This window comes from Nymphaea colorata, chromosome 11 (assembly GCF_008831285.2).
Source record: "Nymphaea colorata isolate Beijing-Zhang1983 chromosome 11, ASM883128v2, whole genome shotgun sequence".
NCBI lineage: Eukaryota > Viridiplantae > Streptophyta > Magnoliopsida > Nymphaeales > Nymphaeaceae > Nymphaea > Nymphaea colorata.
This window is the reverse complement of record NC_045148.1, coordinates 7,639,209-7,655,957: the sequence shown is the minus strand read 5'-3', so window position 1 is coordinate 7,655,957 and position 16,749 is coordinate 7,639,209. Positions and strand designations below refer to the sequence as shown.

Genomic DNA, 16,749 nt, shown 5'->3' with positions numbered 1-16,749 from the left:
ATTTTTCCCTTCTATGAAAAGCTTATGGGCAATTCGTAGTGATGTTAATGAAACTAATGCGTGATCTAAGAGTGCAATCCACCTGGTTGTTAATACCTTCAATTTAAAGAAAGTGAGGAGTTCTATGCCGCCTATTCCACATAGTGCGAACCAGTAGATAGCCCAGCTTTTGAAAGAAAAAGGAAAAACAAAACGTGAATACTAACCTAGTACTTCAAGCCTTGGTGAAGAGTCAAATACATCGTCTGGCTCACCAATCCATAATACTCATGCGATTTCATTTTTGACACATCGTTTAGGACTTAGGACGATTCTGATTTCCCCTGTTCATTTTCCCTGTCATGTGCTCCTCCAGAGCCTGTGGCAAATCACAGAAACAAACAAAGTTCCAAAAGAGATGTGTATATTAATTTCAGATTCACTATTGACTCAAATTTGGAGTGTATATGACATTTGGGGCGTAACATGTACAAATCAAGGGGTGTAAGGCAATATGATGATACAAACTCATCAAACAACCAAATAAATGGATCGAATACAAAGCCAACTGGAATAACTCGAGTCGCATTCTGCAGCCTGGTGAGATAAATCAGATTTTCTGGCCTTGGGCACTTCAACAAGCAGATATTCTCCTGTACAGAAAATTCTTATGCTTCTCTTGCTGTCTCGTCGCAGCATGAGTTTGCCCTTATGAGCAACAAGGTCATGCAAATCTGAAAACTATACAAGGCCATAGAGAGCAAAGATCCAGATTCCGCTCGGTTATACTTCCTCAAGTGCTAGATTTAACTCGCAGGCAGCTTTTGATAGAAGCCCACCCTTCCTGTATGGCACAACAAGCAGAAGACACCAGTTACAAAACCTGTGTTCCTCCGAAGTCAGAGGACGTTACAAGTTTCCAGATAGATTGAAATGTGCCCACTGCTGTGAAGGTTCTGAATGGCAACTAAGAAAATAAAGATTGGTGGATAGAATCACATTTGCTGATTGATGAAAAGCACTCTTCAAAGTTAAAGAGCACATAATGTGAAGCTTAAAATCAACGAGTTAAAATGACAAGCATCCAGGTGTTGCAGAATGATATTCTTTCGTATAGTCAAGAAAATAATTTAATAGTTGGCCTAGCTCATCTACTAAATTGGATGAAAGCAAGTGATGACTGGAGTGGCTTAACATAGGCAAGTGATACACTTGACAATTCCTTCTTAATACATCAGATACTGTTAAAATGATGGTATTAGAACTTAGAAGTAATGCATCTAATATGATTTTAAGAAAGAAGAGAACAATCACATCTTTGAGAACATATTAGATCACCAACAGAATTAGGAAATAAAATGGAATTGATTTTCTAAAAACTTTTCCTTTGCTTGCTTCCTTTGCATGGGAAGTATAGATACAAAATTGTGACAATGGTCAAAGTATCATGGATGATAAGTACACCAAGATGGCAAACTTTTCTGTCATAGTACCTTCCTTTCTAACTGATAAAAACACATTTAACTCGACCACAACACATCTTGGCAAATCCAACTTCAAATGCCAGAGATACTTACCTTAATAGAGAACTAAGGCTCTGCTTAACCTTTTGTAACTCTGCAAAGCACTGATTGCAGCGCTCCAGCCTACATCCAAACAGTAAAAAGAAAAGTAAGTCGAAGACTATCAGCAACAAGCTTAAACCCATGTGCACACAGGACTGGGGTGATTAGGGTAGAGACCGTTCTTCGGCATGAAGATCAACCCCAACCACTGTTCGTGCTGATACTGTTGAATGGATTACTGGCCCAAAGGTCCTCACAAGCTTTAGCAACATCTCCAATGATACACTTATATGCCTGTCATTTCAAGGACCAAAATGACAAAAAAATATTTCATAAAAAAAAAACAATTGCATAAGCATCCAGATAATAAAGGAGTGCAACATGGTAAGCAATGATATGATTTGCTTTGAAATAAATGGCAAAGCTGAGCAGCACAGGAGAAGCACATGCCTGTCAATTTTGCTGCTTAGCAAGCCAGTAAGCAGTGGTAACAAAGAAGCACAGGTATCAAGTGTGATAAAGTCAAATTTCTCTAAGAATACACTGATTGCATCAGCCTCCACCTGTATTGCGTAATGAAGAAGACGATATCAAACACACAAAAACAAACAAAATCCAGTAAAAATTAATGACCATTCAGCTACGCTATTGCAGCTTGAACAGAATACCTACAGAATGATCATTCATCTTTTCCATGGTATTGATAGCACCCTTTATGTTATTTGCCCCTAAGGACCGCCGCACTACCTGAAAATTAATGTAAGGGAGGTCATTCAGAAGTGTAATGTCTCCAAAAATTTAAGATGCAATTGTTTGCGTAAAATAAAGTCCGGAAGAGGATTGTCAATGGTACAGGACAAAAGATAAACCAAAGCACTCAAAAGCAAAGGAGGATCTCGAACTGTTGAAGATACCTCAAGCTCACACGTTGACACCCTAAGGTTGTAAAACAATTCTTGTTGCAAAGGATCACAAGTTTAACCATTAGAAAGGAAAATGATCATTGTACTTCATTGTACCAAACCATTCCCATAAGCTCCAGAGTGAAGCTAAAAACACAACATGCCAGGGTTTCCTACATCTAGAAACCAATGAAAGAACTGGTACTCTTAAAGAAACCCAGATATGCTTGTAGGGGAACGAATGGACAATCAACCCACATTAAACCACAATAAGATTATAGCACGTGTATGTGTGCGCACTTCAATCTTTGGATATACTTTGTGGAATAGAGTTTCAAAACTAAAACAGAGAATGTAAGTTAAAATTTGAAGACAAGAAAGATAGTCCCCTCAATACACATGCACCAAAATAATACCTGTAGCTTTGTAAGACGAAACTGCATTTCTCTTAAAAATACGTGATGACCTTGCATGGCACTATCACATTCGTCTTCATTTGAAACTGAAGGCAAGCCACACTCAACAGCCGGAAGCTGACTCTTCTGGCCAACAAGAAAGCACAAGGATTTTTAAAGGAAGTCACATGTGCCATATTGGGAAGAAAAGGAAATTAAACTGCTGCAACAACAAAGCAGAGATTAGAAGCTCACTGAAACAGGGATTGAGGCAGCAAGCTCGGAAACTGAGTCAGAGGAAGAACTCATCGTTTGTGTGTCATTGTTTGGAGATCTTTCCCTCCTCTCCCAGCTATCAACCAGGGTACGCGTTCTTCCCGAGGAGTGCCTTCTCTCTGGATAGGGGAAGCAGGGAGTCAAAAACATTCAAGTTTATGAAACACTCATGAGCAAACAATTGATCTTGTCTTATGCACACCTTCTAAATATCCAACAGTACTTGCTCTTCTTCTATTGGGCACTTTAACATCACCTGTGAGGGATTTAAAGATGAAAAATATTCACTTCAACAAAAATCAATGCCAATTGAAACACTCATAGAACATATCAGGACTATATATGTAGATTCAAGAAGCAATCCCGCCTGAAGTGACCAGAACCACAGCATTCCAAGATTGCATGTTAGGAAGGCCAACGGAGAACAGTCGCAACCTTCTGCCTTCTCAAAGAAGTGGACAGATTGATCCAGCTCAAAATATAAATAATTATAATCTGATCAGAGAATTTTATGTCAAATAACTTAGTGGAGCATTACATTGTTCTTCATACTTTTAGAACTTCATTAAATCCCCAGCACTTCATCAATAAAGATAATGTCCAAGGTCTCACCAAGAAGCAAAATAATAAAATTATAAAGAATACCGACATAAGCACCCAGTTCAAAATGCCTTGCAATCCCAAAATGAATTGCTATAACTAGAAAGGAGTAACAGATGCAGAAACTTACAATTTTCAGAACGAATGCTCGGTTTGTGTCCTACTGAAAAACTCCTTTCAAACTTTTCAGCAACATTTCTGATACTGGTCCCATTTTGTTCACCACAACCAGAGCCATCACTTTTTGCATCCAGACCAGGAAAGAAGTTCTTTAGTGGTTCATGATTCAACTCATTGTTCTTGCGCTTAGATGATTCACAGTTGGTTGAAGTTGGTTCAATGTCACTACCACCTTTACCAATTGATTGCCTCCGTGCATGTGATGGCTTTGATGCAAAAACTGGCCTTTCAACAGTGGCATTTTCAGCTTTTGAATCAGCTGGTTGCTCAAGTTTTTGACTGTTTCTAGCGACAATAGCAGGTAAATCAGGTCTAGGGACGACCTTGGAATCAGCTTGTTGCTCAAACTTCTGGCCATTTCTAGGGACAACGACAGGCACAACCTCAGGTTCAGAAAGGACATGGGTGGTAGCTGCTGATGGTACTTTTGGCACAGTCCTTTTCTTCAAAGCAGATGCATGGGATGCTGCTGCTGAATTAGAAGCAAGGGTTTTGGAGTCATTACTTAGACCAAATCTTGGGGGAGTACGTGGAGGAGTTTCAGCAACTGCAAAATAGCAAACAAGAAATAATTGCCATCCATAAAGCATGCCATTTTATGTACAAAAAGTTCAGGAAATGCACATATGTGAAAACTAAGCAAACAAACAATCGGCCAAACAGAAAGGGGCTACAAAAGAAAACAACTTACAGATTGATGGTATGTAAACTTTCGCCTCTTTTGGTTCAGGATTCAGGAGTGGAGAAAACGATTTAATGTTAGCTTTTACACTATTCTCTAATTTTTGTACAGATTGACTTTCCTTTATATTGGACTTGGTTTCCGGGTGACCATTTTTTGACAACCCACCAACTGCATAGGGTGCTATCCGCTGCAAAAGTAAAGTTAAACAGAGCATTTTAATCACAAAATTTATTTCACTTTCAAGTAAACGAATCATCCTGCAGCTCCAATCCTCTCACCTCCTCCCTTGGGGCAAAAAAGAACTACAGACACTGACAAGAAAATTACCGAGATATCAGCAACCCATACTCCAACACAACTTTGGTTGAAGGAACAGCCTAAAAGTTTCCCATCATGTATATTGAGATCAGCCAATTTGGACCATCCCATGTCAACTATATCATGGCATCTAACTGGCTCCCATGAGAACACCTGATTAAACAATGCAGGGTTCAGAAGAACAAAAAAAATAAACAAATATATAAACAGGGATATCCTTTGTCAGCTGATGCTGCAAAATTTTATTACCTTCAAGGATTCATGCAACCCACAGAAGAGAGTTCTTCCATCAGGGTTAAAGACCATAGAACGTATCCCCGAAGCCTGATAATGCATAAGAAAGTGTCAGAAAGCTAGAAACTTGATTTGAATGAAGTTTTCTATGAACAACAATTCCATTGATGTAACAGAAAAAGTACGTCCAGAAACTTAAGAAGACTTCCATAATGAAATTGAGTGACATAGCATATATTATAAGAAAAGCCTGACATGAAACAAATAACATTTGAAACTTAATTTGCATGACAATGGTGAAAACAGTGAAATGAATGATCTACACTGCAGTTTGCACCAGATGTCCATTCCATCCTCATTATAATGCAGGATCAGCAGCAATATTGATCTTAGGAGTTCATATTGAAGTTTGACAATAATCCACTGAATAACTAAAACTAGTTACCAAGTTCCTCTTCTTCCCATATTGCATGTTTCAGTTATTTTGCTAGTTAAGTAGAATCTCCAACCAAAGAACACACACACACACACACAGTAACTGCAGTAAAGATATTTTACATACCTCAGGTCCTGCAGACCCAATAAGTTCAAAAGTCTCTAGATCCCAAAACTTGACTGTTCTATCAGAAGAACCTGAGGAGGATTAAATCCATTAGCTGTATTCTTGAAATAATATACATCCTGGTTCACAGTTTTTTCAGATAAAAGGGACCAAAGAAAAAAAGTTAGAGAATGGAAATCTTATAAAGCACTAGCATTCTGGAAAGATAACTTCACTGTCATGATACCCAGAACTTTAAAGAGAAGAATAACGTGCATACTTAGCATGAGTGTGTCTCCATGTATTGCACCTCCCCAAGTGTGTTGACTGACATTTATGGTAATTATAAATACCTCTAGCAATTTCACAATGAATCAACACTTATATTTCTTGATTCTGATGCATATACAATTTCTTTTCTAATAAACAAAGGCAAAAAAATTTATAAATATCTTAGTCTGGAAAAATCATATTTTTCATTAACAAAAAAAACATGATTCAATTGTCTATTATTAGCAGATGGACAATAGTAAACACTTGTACCATGTCTACTCTAGGTAGGTAGATTTAGGTAAGCATAACTGAGAAGCAATGTCACAGAGAAGCAATGTCACAGAAAACACGTTTTCACAAAAAAAAATGCAAGAAAAACGTTTTTCCCCTTCTTTTTTTTGCATTTTCACATTTTTTTACATTTTTTAATTACCAGATTTTTTTTTCACATTTTATTTTTAGTTTTTTTGCTTTTTTAAAATTTGCCGAGATTTTCCCAACAAAAACAACTTTGCTGTATTATACCTGAGAAAAAGCTTGCCGTTTGTGACAATGATGAGAAGGCACACTTCAGTATATATACATATATTCTCCTGCCTCTCAAGTCTCAGGCATTATGAGTGTTTTTCACCATTATCACAAATATCATTCTCGGGTTCCCATCCTCAAGGATTTCATGTATTTTAATTGGAAAGTATGTTTTTCTCAAGACAATCTAAAGGAATTCAAAAAGTTAGAAAGCGCAAAAAAGAAATAATAAAACAAATATGAACTTTTGAGTTTTCCATGAGCTTTCTACAAAAACATAGACAAAAATTTAAAACGAATGCTATTTTTTTTTTTTTTTGCAAATTTGCATAAACCTTGCCATAAAAACATGTTAAAACACAATATTTTCTTGGCTACATTTACAAAATATGTGACTTTTCACATTTTACTTTTTCCCTTACTTTCCACTTTTGAATGTGATAATAAAAAAAAAACAAAAAGTTTCGTGATAGCGTTTTTACAAATCCAACCACACAGATGAACATGTAATGTCCAAATTTATACAATTGAATACAAAAACATGAAAATCAAATGTAAAAATTAGATTTCATAAAGTTTTTAAAATTAATGGTCTTAAATTTCTCAGTTCATAAAATTCTATCTAACATCAGTTTTTTCATTTCTTTTATTCTCAGTTTCATAAATATTGCACCATCTATACGGTTAGATCCATCAAAAAGATTTAAAACATTGAGAGCTATGCTTCGAAGGCATATTTTGGGTTGCATACCTAAGAATCACCTACACATACAATTGTTGTAAGTACCATTCTTGGGTTTAGATTGGCGAGGTTGTTCTTAGATACTTAATCAAGAAGTTTGCTTTTCTCAGGAAATCTCAAGAACTCAAACATACAAAAAAGAAAAAATATAATAGAAAAAGATTACATACATTCGCAATAATTATTAAAATATTAAAAGAAATTTCAAAATTCAAAAAAGTTAAGATATATTAAACCACTTTTTTCCCAAGAGAACATAAAAAAATGTAATAAAAAGCACAATATTTTCATTTCAGTATCTTTTTAAATTTAGAATGCCTTGACTTTTTTGCTTTTTTTTTTCCTTTTTGCTTGTTTTCCCATTTTTAATTTTTTTTTTTAAATAGACACACACACAGATACACACATACACTAGTGTTCCTTTTATAGCAGAAGATCATTTACAACCTACGAGCCTACAGAAACCTCAAACTTCCACTTTCCCAACACAAAGAGCAATTAGGCGAAAACTAAGGGTGGGGATCGGGCCGGGCCAGGCCGGGCCGGTGAGCCTGGCCCGGGTCTCGGCCCGGCCCGGCCCATTTAAAATTAAAAAATAATTTTTTAATTTTAAAATAATTTTTTAAAATATAAAATATATTTATTAATAATAAATATATATTTTTAAAACAAAAAAAATTAAAAAATATTTTTTTAATCTAAACGGGACGTGCCGGCCTATCGGGCCCGGGCAGGTATTTCCCGGCCCCGGCGGCGGCCCGGCCCGATGCCCAGGCCTAGCAAAAACTAGCTACATTATTGTTGAAATGCTAGACATTTTCTGCCAAGGGACACATCTTCTGAATTTAAAATTTAAACCATCAACCAGCAATTATGCCATGGACAGGTATATGCATTTGGTAAAGCACCTACTGGCAAACGGTTTGGAATTTTTTTATGGTACTTTCTCCCACTGATACAAAGATGCGGGGTAGCAGGACTCCAGCAAAAGTTAACTTTGGTGCCCCTCTTCCAAATGAGTATATAATATCGCCTTCTCAGGACATGCCCCTTTATAATTATAAGACAACAATCCTATGACAGAAGAAAGATGAATGTGCTATTTTTGGTTGAACATTACAATAAGTGAACACCACTATTTTCTTGAACCTGCCATGATCAACTCATTTTATTCAAATGTGCTTAAATTGTACTTATCGCTTCCGTGACATCACGTGTCCAGTGAACCTAAGTCCTAAAGATTCCTGCCACCTCAAAATTAAAAAACTTAAAACACATTAAAAGCTTGTTCCTCAAAAATGTCAAAAAATGTAATAAAGCATGGTAATTTCATTTTGATTTGTTTTATTTCAAAATATCATGATTTTTTTCCCTTTCCTTGCTTTTGCTTGTTTTGCCATTTTTTATGTGGTTTTTTTTTTTCAAAAAATAGCTACACACACAAATGCACATACAAACAGACACTAGTGCTGCTTTTATACCAGATCAATAGATCATCATCTACAAGCCTGCAGAATGCTCAAGTTTCCACTTTACCAAGACAAAGAGCAATTAGGTGAAAAATGGCTACAGTTCTGCCGACATGCTAGATTTTTCCTACCTAGGGACACATCTTCTGGATTTAAAAATATGCCTTTAGTAAAGTACCTACTGGCAAACTGGTTGGAGTCTTTGGATGGTGTTTTCTCCCACTGATGCAGAGAGGCTGGGTAGCAGGACTTCAGCGAAGGTTAACTTTGGGTCCCCTCTTCCAAATAAATGTTCAACAGCACCTTATCAGGACATGCTCCAGAAGCCTTTATAAGACAACAATCCAATGACAGAAAAAAGACGAATGTGCAATTTTCTGTGGGACATTTTAACATCTGAAAACAACTACATTTGTCAAGCTACCATGACAAACCCATTTTAGATACAAATGTGCTTAAATTGCACTAATTACTACCATGACATCAAGTGTTCAGTGAACCTAAGCCCTAAAGATTCCAGCCAGTTGCCAAGACACGTAAAGGAATTTATAAATGCAGAAGCAGTTAGCTGTATAAATCTGCAGTCCATAACAACTGGACGTAACAGAACTTCATTATCTACAAAGTGTTAACCCTTTAAGGTTGTAATGCAGTAAAAAACACAGTTGCACACTTGCACTTGACACATATTTACACAAAAATCAGCCAAGAAAGAATACAAGTCAAGAACCATACTACATATCTACACTCAGTACACTCCGAGTTTATGGGTTAACCTTAGGTATATTTGAAACCCACCTGTTGCAAGTAGAAATTCATGGGGATGAAAATCCATGCACTGTATTTGCCCTTCGTGACACTTGAAATCATGGAGGAGCTTTCCAGCAGTCAAATCCCAGAGCTGTTCACAAAAGAAGATGTAATACATAGTAGGTTGTCACCCACCAAATAAATTTCCAAAACAGCTCTCTCCAGGAATGATGCAAAAGCACAGAAGGCTGCTAAGTTACCTTAACAACATTATCTTCTCCACCAGAAACAACCCAACGACCATCTGGAGTGAATTTAATGTAATTGACACCTCGACTATGCCCCTTGTATGTATGAATGCATCCTTTTCTTCTAATATCCCATATCTTCAAATTAGTATCCAAAGAACCAGAAGCAAAGAACTCGCCAAAAGGATGGAAATCAACCGAAATACAGTTAGATCTGTGTCCAGTAAGTGTCCGAACAACTGTCATCCAAAAGAGTAGTAAATAATCAAATAAGAAAACTGATTCACAACATTGCAGAAAGCCCAAGATTCAAAGTATAACTGTATAAGGGACACCAGATGGAATAGCTAATCACTATAGCTCACTTTTTGCTTCCTCTAAGTCCCAAAGCTTTATTGTGCCACTTGAGGCTCCAGCAACAACAAAAACTTCTGAAGAGTCAAATGTTACAGATTCAACTGGACTTGTGTGACCAGAAAGGCTCTGCAGATTTAAATAACAAATCAGGAATCATCTACAGAACAACAATCCAAAATGTCAAACAGATCTTTCTGACCAAATTGCACAATATAAAAAATGTGTCATGTCATAAAAATTTGAAGTTTGGAATCGTGATGCCGGTATATAACATGCAGTCATCCCATGGACAGCCATATCGTGTTGCTGTCCTAAAGTAGTCAAACTACCATCACAGCAGATATGACCCTTTGTATCTGATATTCCCATCAATGACCACTAGCTCAAAGAAGTAAGAACCACGTGAAATTCCTAACAGTAATTATCAATGAGTGAAAAGTCTTAAGAAGCATAAAAGGAAAAGTATGAGTAGCAAGGAGAGTATAAATATAACCATTAGTGTCAAAAGGTATCATTTATGTGTTTACTAAAATGCATCTTTACAAACACAAAAATAGAAACATATTTCTTGGAAAAGGAAATTATCTTTGAATCATTTATATTAGCTGGACATTGTTATTCCAAACAAGCACGATCAGTACCTCTCAGACACTGTGATTCTCAAGATCAGTAAAAGCTAGTGCTGCTAGTGGAAAGGATCAAGATCCCCATGAAGGGAATCCTGATTCTTATGACCTGAAAATCTCAATTCAAGATATAGATGTCAATTCCCATTCTTAGGAATCTGACCCTTTTCTGAACAGTTCCTATGTCCGGAAACAATTCCGTCAAACATTTCAACTTTTTTAGGTATTTTGATTCTTATGCTCAAATACTTTCATGCAGTGTCTCCAAATGACTTCCCACATTGCTTCCTACGCACTCGACGTTTCCCAATCCCCAGATCCCCTTAAATTTGGAAATGACTGCTTTCTTTTTGTCCATGTTCACATGCTTTCATATTCCGGGTTCCATCCCAATGATTATGGACGAAAGGTTTCTTTTCTTTTCATGAAAAACGCATTTGCAACGAAAGTGATGGTTCGCTTTCAAATTTAGAGGGAATCGACTTTCCGAGAGTCTGCGAAGAATGGAAGAGAAACGTGGCTATTCACCTCCACGCTTCCTAGTTTGCTACAAGTTTCTCGAAAATACCCGGAAAACCGGCCAAAAGTAACTTATAAGCAACAAATTCTCCAGAAAAAGGAACAGTATAAAATTTATCTTGAAGGCAGATATCCAGTCGTTAGGCCTCATAGTTCACCACAGCTAGCAAACGACGGGTACTGACAGACGCGATAACAAAGTTATGAGCAAAATAACGAAAACCAGTCTAATTGAAACTCCCAAAACTTCTTCAGCTTCACAATTAACCATCCACAATTTCAAACCATCGCCCCTTCAAAAGTAAACAAGAAACCGACACACAAAAAGTCATCAAGACTGGCTTCTATGCCAATTCGCCAGAAAAAGGTGACCGAAAATCCCATTTTCTGCAATCCCAAAACCATAAACGAACAGAAGCAAGACGCCCGCAGCAGCTACCCGAACAACGCACCATAAACATGAACACAAGAATAAGAAAAGAGAAATTGGAACTAACCAGGATAGAATTAGGCTTCCCAATCGCCCATAGATTAACCTTTTGATCCTCCCCGCCGGTGACGACGACTCTGGACGATTTTTTCCCGATCTTCAAGCAATTCACATTCGAGCTATGCGCCACAAATTCCTCTGATCGACAGAGTCAAGGCAAAACCAACAGAAATAGCAAAATCGGGAAATAAAACGCCAACCAATACAAACTCCGAAGATCCTCCCACCCAACCCGCCGCCCCTACAATTCGTATACAACAACAGCAGTAGAAAAAGAAGAAAGAAACAAGAGACAACAAAAGAAACAACGAAACAGGAAACAGAAAGGAATGAGGAAGAAAAAGGAAAAGAGAAGGCCTTTCTCTTCCCCTCCCTTTGCCTTCCATGTCAGAGGATACGGAGCTTGTACCCACGCTTCATCCTAGAAAAGAATCATCCACACGAGAACGAAGCACGCGCGAGGGAAGAGCCGGCACGTGCCTGCGGGAGCCAGGAAGGACGGGCAAGCACCAGAGGAGAAGAAAGGATCTGGCGCGAGTCGCAGAGGAGGGAAGAAGACTTCGCTATAGTTGAGATTTTAAGAGAGAGAAAGAGAGAGAGAGAGAGAGAAACAGGGTTTTACTTTTAATTTTTTTTCACTTTTAAAATTTTTAAAAACATTTTTTATTTTTAAGAGATTAGGAGAGAGGGAAAGCGGCTTGTGGCCTGTGGGGTTCACACTTTCTCTCTCTTGCCACTTTCTCTTTCTACTTTTTTTTATTTAATTAATTATTTATTTTTTGAGTTGGACCAGGGGGGAAAAGTTAAACGTGGTGCAGGAAAGATAGAATGATCTTAACCCTTGGTTGATCCCATAATAACAAAACTGTCCCCCTAATTCAACAAAAATAAGAAAATAAAAAAACAAAAAATTATCGCTTGTCGGTGCCTAGGGGTTTTTATTCATTTTAAATCAAAATTTTAACGCTAAAATCCCGAAACTATTTTCTCGACAAAAAAAAAAAGAAAAACCTCCTTTACTTTAAATTGAAACGAATGTTTAAAATTAAAAAAGAATAAAAATAAAAGATTAAAACAGATATAGTATTACAATGTTAACCGAGTAAGAAACATTTTCTAAAAAAGAAAGCTTTGTGACTTTGTCTTACAGCAAAATTCTAGCCTTTTTATTTATTTCTTTAATTGGAGAAAAAAAAAACACGTAACAAGCATGAATATTCATTGCCATCAATTCTCTATAACTTTTCCTCAGTAAAAGCGTTCTATTTTTTAAAAGTAAAAATTTTCATGCAAGTAAATTTTCCCAAATTGCAAAAAAAGTTTTCTTTTTTTCAATTTCTCAGGAGAGACAATTTACAAGAAGAAATATCCGAAAAAAAAAAGTGAAAAACAAAATAGAGGTATAAAAATGACAGTTGAGCGGGTGATCTTGACAAACACGAAAAAGTCATTTCTCGATCATATGATTGATAAACACCTTTTTTAAAAATATATATAAAAGTAATTGTCGCCTTTTTGGAAATAACATTTATTCCATTGACAACCCTTTTTTATGTTCTTATTCTAGAAAGCCATTGGCCTTGCTCTTAAAAAAGAAGAAATTTATGAGGTCATGAGAGGTGTCCAATGGTAGCTGTGTTTTTATTATTTTCTTATTTATGATGGTTGGTTTCCCACTTTATTTGGTTGGTGGGTCCTCCATAAAATATGAGCTGAATATGGATCGGGTCTAACCGATCCGGGATTGGTTTTGGACTTTGGACCTTTCATCTAATGATCCAATAACCTCCTTGTATCCAAAATCTAAATCCAACAAGAACTACAAATTGCTTGTATAATATATTCCACAAAGCGTGTGGACTTTGGTTGTGGGTCAAGGACCACGAGTCTATTCCCATATCCAGATTTGCAAGTTGACTGGTTCTCTCATTCATTCAGATCCAAGTGAATTACTGCACGACACATCTATATTTTCAAAAGCATATTTTTATATGGGCATCTCAGAGATCCAATATCCAGATTGGGTCCATCTATATCCAACCCAGGCTTTTACAGTTGACATCTTTGAAGCAGGAAGCAAGGACGGATCGAGAAATTTTTCATGAGACGGATCGAATTAAAGTTTCTAAATTTTGATTAAGCCCGAAATATCATTTTTCGAAATTTTTATATAAAACAAGTGAAATATTTTAAAATTTACATATAGACTTTTAAAAGAAATTTTTTTGAAGTGGGGCCAGAGCTCATGCGGGCCCCTACCTTGGCTCCGCCCCTAGCTGGAGGTCAATGCATTACAAGGGACCAAGTGTTTCTTGATGTCTATATTTTTGAAGTAAAGGAAATCCAGCTTCCTTTGGGCAAAAAAGAGTTCCAAATGCATGTACGTGTTTTCCATATTGAAAACGAGGTAGACTTGGACTTTAGAGTTACTAAACAAAGTTTACCTATAAATTAAGCACATTATTTTCTAGGTTTTGTGTCCAACAAGAGCTCGATCTAAGAATGTCAATATATTCAATTCAGATCGGATATCCGATCAGGCCATTCTGAAGGTATTCGATACGGAAAAATAATTCATATTCGTTTAAGAAATCAGATCAGATTTGTATTTAAGAAATGACATTTAATCAAATTCGGATTCAGATATACATAAACATCGGCTGGGATTTGGATTTAGAGAGTAACCTTTCAGTTTTAAAGAAATATTTAATATCCGATATTCTTACACTTTGAAAATATGTTACAATTGGTTCAAAATTTGGAGTCGGATTTAGACTTGAATGTAAAAACCAAATTCGGATAATTTCAAATTGTGAAATTGGATTTCATATATGACTTTTTTTTTGTTCGAATTTCATCCATTAACATCTCTAGCTCCAGCAACCTGACTAGCCCAATGTTAGGCTGAATGCGATCAAGGGTCTCACGAGAGACATAAATTTTTTTATGAGGGGAGCTGAATTATAGTTTCAAATTTTCAACAGCAATCAAAATATAATTTTTCAAAATTTTTATATAGCATAAATGAGTTTTTTAAAAATTTACATATAAACTTTTTAAAAAGGTTTTTTGCCTGAGGAAGGATCCAAAGAAGAAGGTCAAGAGTTCAATATCCAGGGTATGCACTAAACAAGTAACCATTTTCCGTTTCCGTGAGGTGAAAGCTTCGGCGAAACCGAACTCAAGATTTGAAGGCACATCAGGTGGCTAGGTCCATCGCCGTCATCGAAACGAAGGTCTCACCTTAAACCTAGATGATCAGTTACATGTGGGCAGATGAGCGGTCAACGTCGTGGGCTCGCGGTCAGACCTTGATCAAGGGTCATGGGCACCAAGATGTAGACCGGGACCTGAGCTCACATGATTCCATCCAAACTGTAGGGTCGCTGTCCTAGCTTGACTTTGGTTGGTATGGTACAGTGGCCGCGGTTCCATCAATGGATGCAATTGCGCCTCGTCTCGATCTCTACTCATGCCCAATCAATGGCTGCTACCAAGAAATTGACTGCACCAATAAAGAGATATTCATAATTTGAGAGGGAGGGCAAGAATATTCAACACCACCCAAGAGTCATTGCTTTGTCCAACGGTAAAGTACTTCTCTGGACAAAATATATATATACATTGGGATAATCATCGACCTGTGATATTAGTGACACTTACACCAGATTATGTGTTCTTGATAGGGCTCATATAGTCAGTTTTTATTTCAAATTCATGAGATACCAATTCTCTATGCTGCAAAATAGAGGCCGCTAAAGTGTCAGTTGAATACGCCTATGTATTAACTATAGTCGCAAAATAACGTCTCGAAGCTTTAAACGGCATGGTTTTTCTTGTGTTTAATATGTTGAGCTTGGAAAAAAACGAGAAAAAATAAAAAAATGCAATAATTTTTTCAAAAATTTTAAAAAATAAAAAATAAAAAAAAATAAAATAAGTGAAAGGCTAATAACACAAACATTAGAAGATAAGTAGTTTTGCAACAAATAAAAATAAAAAATGAAAATAAAACTGTTTGGCATTAAAAAACAGAAAATAGTGAAAAACACAAAAAAATGAGAAAAAACGTGTTAAAATGTGTTTTTTTCGTTTTTAACGTTTTTTTCAAAAAAATGTTTTTTTAAACTTTAAATAGCCATTTAATTTTCTGCATTTTTTTTCAAAAAAAAAAAAACAGAAAACTATGATATTAACCTATAAAATCTACACATATTCGATTGAAGTGGTTAGTCAATACGAGATTGGTCTAAAGATTCTAGAGAAGCTCGAGTCCACAATAATAATCCTCAGCAGTACGATACAGTCGACTGTATCAACATAATTTTTCATCTTTACTTCTCCATAACAGGAAAATAAATCATAAGTTTTCATCATTTTTAATTCACAACATGTCCAAACAGGAGAAGGGCGTTTCTGTCATCTTGGGCATTTTAGAAAATTTGAATCAGATCTTGGCCAAGTGCGTGGCAATAAAAATTAGAACATTTTTTTTAATGTATGAAGAAGCTTCTCTGTGCCACCAGAATTGAAAAATAACGGGCCACCAGAATGATGTGGTCCACCAACCATGTAAATTACTAAGACCGTTCATACTTTCAAAAATATTTGGCTATTTTATAGCCTCTAGATGGTGTGAGGATGTCAATGAATCGGATATTACCTGGTTTAGACCCAATACCAAAGTATGTACCATATGTATGGTATAAGATCTAGAACCATATGGACCTAATTATGGACTTTTTATCATATCAACAATATCACATCAACAGATGTAAAACAGATGTAATGAATTATAAATCCAAAGTAATCAAACACCCCTATATAAGTTTTCAACAAGTGGGTGATCTACATTTACAGAGAGGGAATGTTGGTGGAGGATCCCATTTAGGGGTGAACAATGAGCACGGCTCGTTAATGCTCGGCTCGTGAATGAGTTTAAGCAAAGTCATTTGCTTAACGAGTCGAGCTCGAGTTCACGAATCAATTCGTTCAAATAATTGAGTTAAGTTCGAGCTCAACACATAACTATTGAGTCGATCTCGAGCCTTAATCAAATCGGTATATTCGAA

At 36.4% G+C, this 16,749-nt stretch overlaps 1 protein-coding gene across 2 annotated transcripts; it reads right to left on the bottom strand.

Annotated features, from left to right (window-relative positions):
• Positions 1 to 402: 402 nt before the first annotated feature.
• On the bottom strand, positions 403 to 12,271 carry LOC116264318 (katanin p80 WD40 repeat-containing subunit B1 homolog KTN80.4-like). Of its 2 annotated transcripts, none has more exons than XM_031644461.2 (18): positions 12,076 to 12,271; positions 11,685 to 11,815; positions 10,051 to 10,168; positions 9,698 to 9,924; positions 9,486 to 9,588; positions 5,697 to 5,767; positions 5,150 to 5,224; positions 4,910 to 5,053; positions 4,589 to 4,769; positions 3,848 to 4,444; positions 3,320 to 3,373; positions 3,097 to 3,236; positions 2,863 to 2,988; positions 2,217 to 2,291; positions 1,995 to 2,107; positions 1,722 to 1,838; positions 1,557 to 1,625; positions 403 to 823 (listed from the first exon to the last, which is right to left on the bottom strand). In XM_031644461.2, the coding sequence occupies exons 1-18, from the start codon at positions 12,095 to 12,097 to the stop codon at positions 763 to 765; spliced, it is 2,424 nt and encodes an 807-aa protein (XP_031500321.1). In that variant the 5' UTR covers positions 12,098 to 12,271; the 3' UTR covers positions 403 to 762. The 2 variants fall into 2 exon arrangements, with proteins under 2 accessions (XP_031500321.1, XP_031500322.1); XM_031644462.2 differs by having other exon boundaries at positions 2,863 to 2,985.
• Between the last annotated feature and the right edge of the window lie 4,478 nt (positions 12,272 to 16,749).